The 9,974-nt window shown below is 42.3% G+C and overlaps 1 protein-coding gene across 1 annotated transcript in view; it reads left to right on the forward strand.

Moving 5' to 3' along the window:
* Positions 1–1,355: 1,355 nt before the first annotated feature.
* Positions 1,356–9,974, forward strand: part of CGA (glycoprotein hormones, alpha polypeptide) — a 9,762-nt gene continuing 1,143 nt past the window's right edge. The window contains exons 1-3 of the mRNA XM_010152263.1: positions 1,356–1,454; positions 7,392–7,498; positions 8,460–8,644. Coding sequence (XP_010150565.1) covers positions 7,399–7,498; positions 8,460–8,644 — 285 coding nt within the window. The 5' untranslated portion in view covers positions 1,356–1,454; positions 7,392–7,398. The remainder of the gene's footprint in view (positions 1,455–7,391; positions 7,499–8,459; positions 8,645–9,974) is intronic.

Genomic DNA, 9,974 nt, shown 5'->3' on the forward strand with positions numbered 1-9,974 from the left:
AAACTGAACGACAGAAATTTGGACAGGCGGGATACACCTAATCCAACTATACAATAAACATGGAAGAGACTGAATCACAAATCAAAGTCTCATTTTCATAGGAACAAGGAAGCTTTAGGGGTCTCTTTCTGTATTGCATCTCCGTCAGTGAGTGAGAAGAAGCAGGTGCGTAAAAAGTAATTTTAAGTCTTTGGATGCTTAGGAGTTTCTTAAAGCTATAAAATACTCATTTGTAAAGCTCTAATGGCAGGACAGTGAGCAGTCCAAGCTGGTTACCCTGGGCTCTCAATGGTGAAAAATAGGCACACTGGAAAAGTGACAATCAAAATTGATGTTTAAGGCTATTTCTCTATATTTTATTTATTATATAAACTTCTCTATGTTTAAGGCAGTCTAGAACAGTAACTCAGGTTTGGGCAGTTAACTTCTGAAGTGAACTTCTGACCTCTGAAGTGAATCTCCTTCAAGTCTCCAGGACTTGAAAACACAATTGTGTTGTAGGAATGGCCTTGAGCACCAACCGGGACTGTCTGCATTGCCAGGGGCTGTTCCCACTAGGCGTTCGGATGTGTGCCTCCACTTTGGGAGGGGGAAGGGAAGAGTTGAGTGGATGCTAGCCCGGCTGTGCCATTTGGTCTCCGTGCCAGAAGGCAGAGTGGGACCTGTCTTATTTAGCCACCACCGATACAGACTCTGTCACTTGGAAATGAGGACTTACAAGCCCCTAAGCCTTAAAGGTCTGCTCCCTGTTGCACTGTTCAGAAATGCCTCCATTGCATTAGCTTTCCTCTGTAAACGAGGTAAGGTCTTGCCAGAAATCTTATCTTTAAAAAGTTAATCCTTTTATATTTATCCATGCATTCATTCTCTAGGCATTAAATTCCAGTGGAGATTATTCTTTTAAATGTTTGTATAGATCTCTTCTCTTTGTTTTGTTATTCTTTGCTAAAACAGTGCCATTGCTGTGGAAGTGTTTTATGATTTGAAAAAAAAAATATTATTCTCCAGTTTAATAAGAAACGGAAAACGTTAGTAACTCTTCCTTTTTTAAAATGAGATTCTGTTCACTGAAAACCCCAGCAAATGACTGAATGCTCAATATTTGAGTTCCCCAGGAAACTCAGACAGCATTGGGTTTGTGCTTGCGAGCTGACCTTGTTTTCATTATATAAGGAAAAAACCAATCTTTATGAAAGTCAAGTCGAAGATAAGATCAGCATGGTGGGCTGGTAATTAGATAAAGTAATGTTCAGTCATTAGATAAAATGTACAGTTGATCCTATGGCTTAGATGTGGGTGAGGAATATGATCTAGCTTTACTGGTATAAAAGAAAGCTGCAACTTTTTCATACATCAGTTTCAGGAGCGTACGTCCAGGCATCAAGGACAGCTCACCTTTAAACGCCATCCTGCAGTTTCTCAGCTGTCTGATTTATTCTCGTTGAACAAGGGAGGTAATATATTTTTAAATTTTTGTTGCTGGTAAAGAGGAACAATTACACATTTTCTGACATTTTTCTTCCTTTCTTTCCAAAAGTTGTCATCTTCTTCCATTCTGTCAAAGTTTTTTCTTTGAAATTTAACTTAAAAGGTTGTGTTGGGACTAAAACATCAGTGCTTGGGGTTAGACTACGTTTGTAAGTAAGAGAAAATGAGGCTCTAGAATTGTAATACAGCTAAAATAGTGATATTTTGTGATTTCTGATTGGGTCCATTAATGCTTTATCAGTAACCCTGTGGTTTTCTCCTGGTCATCGGTATCGCTGCTGAATGTTACACATTCTGTGGTACTAACGCATGTTTTAGAGTCTTTAAATTGCCAGTCATCGTTAATTATGTTAAGGGAAAGAAAAAAAAAAAGTGAGTCAAGATTTCTCAGCCTTCAGCGGTTTGCTAACTGGTTGCTGTATGCATGACACCGGGCTGCACGTGAAGTGCTGGCACTTGTAATCATCATTCCTGTGACACAGCCATACGTCATGGCTGAGCATCCCAGAAAGAAACTAGCACGGTGTACAAAGTGTTGAACTGCAGTTGGATATGACAACACCACCGTCACCCTATGGAAGAGTACAGAGGGATGTCCCAAGTTCATGCTGAAAGCGTTAACGTTATTCCATACAATCACTACAGAGAGGGTGCTTATGGAACAAAGCTTGCTGGCACGTCTGATCTGGTGGAACTTGACATGACTGTAAAGACCTCCACGCATACCCGAACAGAAAACCTGTTTGCAAATACAGACAACTGCCTGTCTTTCTGATGGTAACTGATAATATGTTAACTGATTTACAGAAAAAGCAGGATATTGTAAATAGTGAAGTGAGAATTTTAACCACTGGGGAAGAATTAAAATTACCATTTTTCTAAAGAGCTGCTTAAATTCATGCATTATATAATGTTACAATGTTCCAACAGCTAAAGAAATATAATAGTTAATAGAGTAAAGGAAATGTTTCCTTTGATTTGATGGTGAGATGAAATGAGTAGCGTAGCCACTGACTGGGTTAGCAGCATGGGCACAGACAGAAAACCAAGTAAGGCCATCAGGCACCGTGTCTGTTGCATTGGAAGAGTAGAGAAGATCAACTCTGGGTTTTATTGACAGGTATCTTTGGTGGTTTTGGTATGAGCCTGACAGCCTGAGTCAATAGAGGAAGCGCAAAACTGCAATTTCAATTCCCTTTTTGGTTAATGTAATTTAGACAATTTCCCTCTGGGATTTCCTCAAACCGTTGTAATATACCAAACTGTAGCATTTTATGTTTTTAGAAAAATTAGGATGGAGAATGCCAATGTGCCTTCAGCAAAGAGCATGAAATCACATAATCAAGGGTTGTGGTGCTGTCCCTGTGGCTGGCTTCTTGTTGTAGCCGTTGGAGCTACCAGGCTATCAAAAGGCTCAGGATGATGTGGAAATGGGTCATTTGGAAAAGGCTGTCTGTCTTCTCCTGCTGATGCATGAGCCCCTCCAGCTGACTCCTCAAACTCTGGGCAATGGCCCCTTGGATGGAGCAGGGCTTGACATTAAACTGTGGGGTTTTGTGCCAGTGCAGGCAAATCTGCCAGAAGTCACACCCCCTCTGTGGGGATGGGAAGAGCACATACAGTAAATAACCTTAAAAAAACCCTTATTTGCTGGAGGGAGGGATCCAGCCAATTTATTCAGTGTGACTCCTTAGATGCGGCTGAGCTCAGTTCAGCTCCAAAAACATTTGGCAGGACCATAGGAGGTTGTGGATATAAACGATGTGAAGGACCACCTTTCTCCTGCAGACACAGGTCACTCTTGTTGAGGGCACAAGGCACAGAGAGCTGGCAGCTGCTTCTCAGAAACCTGAGAGCCGTGTTGAATGCTCCCGTGGGGCTACCACGTTAATGGCATCCCACGTTTCCTTTACCACCTATTGACTAACATCAGAAGACATGTTCTTGTTCTCGGATGGTTTCTGGTCAAAGCCCAAGCAGAGATGAGTAACTACAGGTTGTATTCAGCCTGCATGCACACATACATTGAACTGGCTTTTTGATACCTCTTCCAAGTGCTTTTTTCCAGTGCTTCCACAATTGTTGCTGATATTTTTTTCTTCCTGTTTGTTATCGGCTGCTTTTAACTCCTCTTTCCTCTGTTTTCTGCCAGCATGGACTGACTCGCTGGGCCGGTGGGAGGGAAGAGGTGAAGTTACTTCACCTGTACTGCCTGTTAACTGCAACCTCACTGGCCTCTTAGTCATTCAGTCTAGCTGGGCTTCAGGTCAGTCACTAGTTTTTGCTGTCTTCATTAGAAAGAGGCTTGTTTCACTTCTGTGCCTCCATGCATTGTATATGTCTTGCTCATAAACTTTGTTTCTTTCCACTTTGCTAACCCCAGTCAGGCAAGGGCCATATTCTTGTCATCCTGCCTTTGGTCTCAGCCTCATCTGCCTGGGCATGATCTTTTTCTGACTGCTGCAAGGATGCAGCTCTCTCTGATTTTGTTTCCTGGTTTCAAAGCTACCTTGTAGGGCCTGTGCTCCACTGCCATCTGAACTGCTACCTTTGATTACTGCACTGTATGTCTGTTTAATTGATGAACCAAGGCCTGCTGAGATGTGCATAGCAGGCTCACATCCCCATGTATCTCTGGGAATTTGTGCAGTGATGGAGCTAATCGATAATCAATTTGCACACATCCTGGTGCTCCAGGTTTGCTCTCAGATAGTGATACCAGGCAAGTGGCTTCACTCCTTGGACCTCCGCAGGTTTACCTCCCCCTCCAGATATGAGCAGGCATTATCTGAACGTTTGCATCATTGTGGCAGTCATTGCAAGGATTCTGCTGGGTAGGTGCAAAATCTGTAAAGAAATACATTTCCATTACGTGAAAGCTATCATTGTTTAGTTATACTTGATTTTCTACCATCTTTCCTGGTTTGGGTTGGCAGTGCCTTCTCTGATCAGTATATATATAACTCTACAATAAATCTCAAGATCAATTTCTTTGTTGCTGGCATTATTGTCCTTCTCATTGCCACCTCAGTTTTAGAAATATTTGAGGACACAATTTGATCTGTCCCTGAAGAATATTTATCATGGAGTAGCAGCATTGACTGATATATCTGGAAGAAGAGAAACTCTTCAGCAGTTAAGGATTGAATGTTTTGGGTTTGGGTGTGGGTTTTTTTTTCCTGCTTGTGCTACTGAAAAGCATGAAAGCACAGTAGCTTTCAGTATCTAAGATGTGTGTATCAGTGTTGTCAGCTTGGGGCCTTATCCTGCACATCAGTCACTAGCACATCACTCTCTTGTGTGACAGTGTCAGTCTTTTAAGTCAAGGGATCAGGGGGTCTCTGCAGGCACAGAAGAAACTCTTCAAAAGATCCAGTTGCAAGAGTCTGGAGATACTGCCAGGCACAGCCTAAACAAGTTGTGGGTTAGCTCCAGGCACAGCCTGGGGGCATGACTGCAGAGATGGAGAGATCTGCATGATCAGATACCATTTCTAAGAAGGCAGGTAAATAGTTTGGTGAATAGGATCTTTGAGCTTGGGATGCTGTCAGGAGTGCTTGGCCGAAGCCAGTCAGGAACAACTGGGGCCAGTGAACCAGCTGCTGCTGCACAGCCACAGCCAAATACCCTCCCTTCAGGGTGAAGGTGGTCAGCGCTCAGCCCAGAATCCCTCACAGGATAATCTCCAAGGGCAGGGAAAGTTCCCCTGTTGAAATGTGCTCTGTGTCTCAGCAATAAAAAGATCTTAAATCTCAACCCTTCAGGGCAAGGCTGTCCCTGGCCAGCCAGGTTGCTGTGTTTTGTCACCCGCAGGCTGTCCCAGTTTGGGAATTTATTACTTCAGCATCCTTTGTATGGCTCTTTTCTCCATGGACCCAACTACTTCACCATGGGATAGAAGTAATTCCTGTTCATTTCAAAAGGAAGGGCTCAGGTCTACACGTAGTGGAGGGGGGGAAAAAAAAAAAAAGTTTTTAAAGGGGAAATTTTGTTTTCTGAGTGAGAAATTGGGCCAAAATGGTTTTTGTCTGAGCACAATGAAACTGTCAGTTCAGTATGGAGGCTTAGTGCTTAAGAAGGAAGGTTACAGACTTCATGGATAAAATATGTTTTATCACTGACGAGAGTGGAAGTGAGGTTCAGTGTTTTGGTTTATGTGTTCAGAGCACGGATGAATCCAAGCTCTTTAAAAGTAGCATTAGTTAACCAGATGTATATAACATGAAGAACTGAAAAAGTGTGTGACGTCTTTAGCCTAACTCAGATCCTTCCTGAATTTCCAGGGAGGGAGGCCCTCCCAGGCCATGCCCCAGGCACATGGGAGTTCTCTGGCTCAAAACAAACACTAATTAATCTTATGACCTGTTTATGACCTGGTTTTTGTCTCTGACCAGGCTGGTACAAAATGGTTCAGAATAATTTTTGAAGTTCTGTGGTAATTACCAAAACGCATCCTGCTGTAGCCCTTACTTAGTACATCTGATGTTTGGATACAGAGAGAACTGAGGTTTCATGTGTGTTTCCCCTCTTTACCCCATGGAATCTTATTGTGAATAATAATGAAAAAAAGTAAAGATTTTTAAAAAATCAAGCTGAGAATTTGACGTGATAGTCATAGAGTTGTGACATATATATTTATTTAGCATCTTTAATGCTATGGTTCCCCCAGTTATTCATATCAGAGATATGTGTTACCCTGTGGTATAGGTTTGATCTGGATCAAATATAACCGCACAACAGCCTTTAGTTGACTTACCCAGAGAACATGCGATATGGTATTTATGGCTATTTCATCTCGTGCACCCGCTGTAGGACAGATACATAGTGCCACATGTAGCCTTCTTGCACAAAATTCATTTATTGAAAAGATTTTTAAAAGTTTGAGCCCACCATGGTTTGTTTCTTCCAAACCAACTTTCTCGTATTCAGAACCTAAAAGGCAAGTTGCTGCATCAGTAAAATGAAGCCTAAAAGAAATCTTGGTCCACAAGGTTGCGGTGATGCTGAACTCCCTTGGGACTACCCTGACCCTGCATGATGCAGGTAGTCCTGGGGCTGTTTCCAGCCCTCCTGAGCTCTCTCTTGGCACCATGCCTCACTGGGTGCTCTGGGGTGCAGCATCTAGCGCCTCTCTAATTACATAGATAGGAGGAGCTTTCTGCTGCTGGGGGACGCAACTGTGAAAATCTGTTTATGGGGACTTCAGCATGAAAAAAAGTCATAGAATCATTTAGGTTGAAAATGACCTTTAGTGTGATTGAGTCCAACCGTTAGCCCAGCACTGCCAAGCCCACCACTAAACCATGTCCCTAAGCACCACATCTACACGTCTCTTAAATACCTCCTGGGATGGCGACTCCACCACCTCCCTGGGCAGGCCATTCTGATGCCTGACAACCCTTTCACTGAAGACATTTTTTCTGATATCCAATCTAAGCCTCCCCTGGCACAACTTGAGGCCGTTTCAGTGTGTGGACAAATAATCTGACTCTTGGTTCAGGAAATTATGTCCTGATGGGAAATTATTTTCCCTGAAATTAGTCTTTCCAATTCCCAGATTCTGGAGATTCTTTCATCTTCTCCGTAAGTATTTGCTGGCTTTCTCCAGTCTACCATAAATATTAGACAGTTATGACATTTGAAGTTGATGTCCTGTGGCTTATGTTAATATTCAGGAAAAAAAAAATTAAGACCAGAGAGAAAGGCACATTTTTGTTATTGTGATGAAGTCAATTTTCTGAGCCTATAAAATGCACATCAGTACACTGCATTTTCAGTTTCGATCCTGGTTCTAAATTGCCTCTCTTAGTTGCACTGAATGCTGTATCAATGTGTAGCCTAGATACCGGTATTGTACCCTGTGCAAAACAGTCCTTTAAAAGTCTGTGTATTTGTATTTCCAGACAGATCATGGATTGCTACGGCAAGTATGCAGCTGTCACTTTGACCATTTTGTCTGTGTTTCTGCATCTTCTTCATGCTTTCCCAGATGGAGAGTTTCTCATGCAGGGTAAGCTGCTTTCAGTCTACAAAAACAGGGCAATTATTCGTAAAGAGTATTAATTAAACTTTCACGTGTTTTTACAAATGTGGTCATAAATTTTATAGTTCAGTCACATTTATTGACACTGAGATATGAGGGTGTAATAAATCAAGATAATTTTACTATGAATATACTTCCTATTTCTTCTCTAAACTTGATTTCTCCAGGTCAGGAGTCTCCCAGATAACCATGTCCTCATGTTGATGTGGGTGATCTTAATCCTTGAAGCATTATCAAACAGAAACAATTTGGTTTCTTGTACTCCTGAGATCTAAGTGGCAACATAACAACAGGAACAGCGATGCCATAGATTTTTCTCATAATATGCAGAATATTTTTCCTCTGTAGGTCCCCGAATATGGGATGTTGGTGGTGTAGTATTCTACAAAGGAGGCATATTAGGTAGATTTAGGGTTGGTTTAGAGGTAGCAGGTTTTTTTTAATTCAGCCTTGAACTGAATATAGAAAAATGCGAGCTACAGAAATCTCGAGATCACTGGGCACTTTTCAAACTCTTGATAACAGAGTCTTGCCTGAAAACAGGCAATGTCTAAGAAGCACTACAAATCCTGCTGGTGCTATTTAACGATCTGTAGGTAGTAGGAAGTTTTCTAGTGACAGCTACTGCAGTAGACATACAAAAAATCCTCCAAAACTCAACAGAATTGAAAAGAAAACTAGAAAAGATACAATAATGCTTGTGCCTTACCTAGAAAGCCACAGCCTGGTTTTACAGCTGATGCGTGTTTCCGAGTTGGAGGACCCTAAAGAGGGGAACTTTGGTGTCCGTGCTTTTCTGCTTTGCAGACGTCAAGCAGCAGAATGCAGCTGGTGTTTCCCCTTACTGCCCGCATTTTCCCTTTCTTTTTGAAAATGAAAATGCAGCTGGAGACCAAGTAAAAGTCTCTTCCTTATATTTTTATGGCAGGTTGTCCAGAGTGCAAGCTAGGGGAGAACAGATTCTTTTCCAAGCCAGGAGCACCCATATACCAGTGCACTGGGTGCTGTTTCTCCCGAGCCTATCCCACTCCGATGAGGTCCAAGAAGACCATGCTCGTTCCGAAGAACATTACATCAGAAGCAACGTGCTGTGTAGCAAAGGCTTTTACCAAGGTGAGGTTGTGAATGAAATCCCTTTAAGCTTCTTTTAGGATGCAATGTTTAGCTGGAGCAGTGAATAGAAAATAATATGTTGTTGCTGGAGGACGTTGGGGAACTATTTGAGGGAAGCATCCTTGGCATTTGTATCCTTTGCAGTTGGGTTCTTTCATTTTTTTAAAGAGGAAATTAAGGTGTCAACCAGTCCTGAGTCTGATATTTAGCTGGGATGTGGAAATTGATGCAGTTCCACTGACTTCAATGAAACTGCTTTGACTCATGGCACCTGCATTTCTGGTGGTGGACTTGTCCCCTCCTTTTCAACTGCCCTGGATGTGCACCTGCCCCTTAAATGCTATGCAGTGTGTGTTTAATTTTGGCGAGTCATTTTCCTTGCTGCTTTCCTGTGTAGGCAGGAGTTATCTGGGAAGGTGGCTGGTCCATACTATCAATTACATATATGGAAATGAGGGACCAAAACCATCTGTGCTTGTTAGATTAATTGAGATTGTGTTTTAATAGTACAGCCAAGAGGGAACTGTAAATGTGAGCAACTACTTTGAGCATTTAACACTCTCATCTGGAAGGGTCTTTTAAGGAGAGATTCTGCTAAAGCAGAATTCTGTTTAAGGAATTCTTTTTAAGGAGAGATTCTGCTAAAGCAGAATTCTTAAGAATTCTGCTTAAGGAGTGATTCAGCTCTGGGTGAGGAAACCTTAAATTTGATGTAACGAATGATGAGGTAGTTGAAACAAACTAAGGTATCTATCCTTTGGTGATCTGGATCAGGTACATTAAATGTGTCAACTAGAGGCTCAGTTCTGTTGCACACTCACAGGTTTGGTGCCATTTGAGATACCCCAGGGATACTGAACACATCTGTGTATGGCTGGCAGACACAGGACCCATAAAAGATCTTCTAAAGTCGCAGCTGGAGGCTTGGCAAGATCTCCTCTGACATCTCAAAAGGCAATTGCCACAGCTCTGCGTCTCCACTGGCTCTGATGAGAGCCCAGATACCTGACTTGCCTATAGACACCTACAGCTGAACCCATCCTGGCTCTTCATCTGAGCAGAGCATAGGACTTCTTCTAGACCACCAACATTATGCTTGCCCTGAGGCAGCAACTAGATTTTGTTTGAGTTTAAAAATAAAGATGACTCATGTTTGGGGTCTCCATGCTTACAATCCCCATGTGAAATATTTTAAGGACACTTCCTAATTTTTCATACATCATAGAATCATAGAATGGTTTGGGTTGGAAGGGACCTTGAAGACCATCTAGTTCCAACCCCCCTGCCATGGGCAGGGACACCTTCCCCTAGACCCGGTTGCTCAAAGCCC

The sequence above is a fragment of the Eurypyga helias genome, unplaced genomic scaffold (genome assembly GCF_000690775.1).
Source record: "Eurypyga helias isolate BGI_N326 unplaced genomic scaffold, ASM69077v1 scaffold12935, whole genome shotgun sequence".
NCBI lineage: Eukaryota > Metazoa > Chordata > Aves > Eurypygiformes > Eurypygidae > Eurypyga > Eurypyga helias.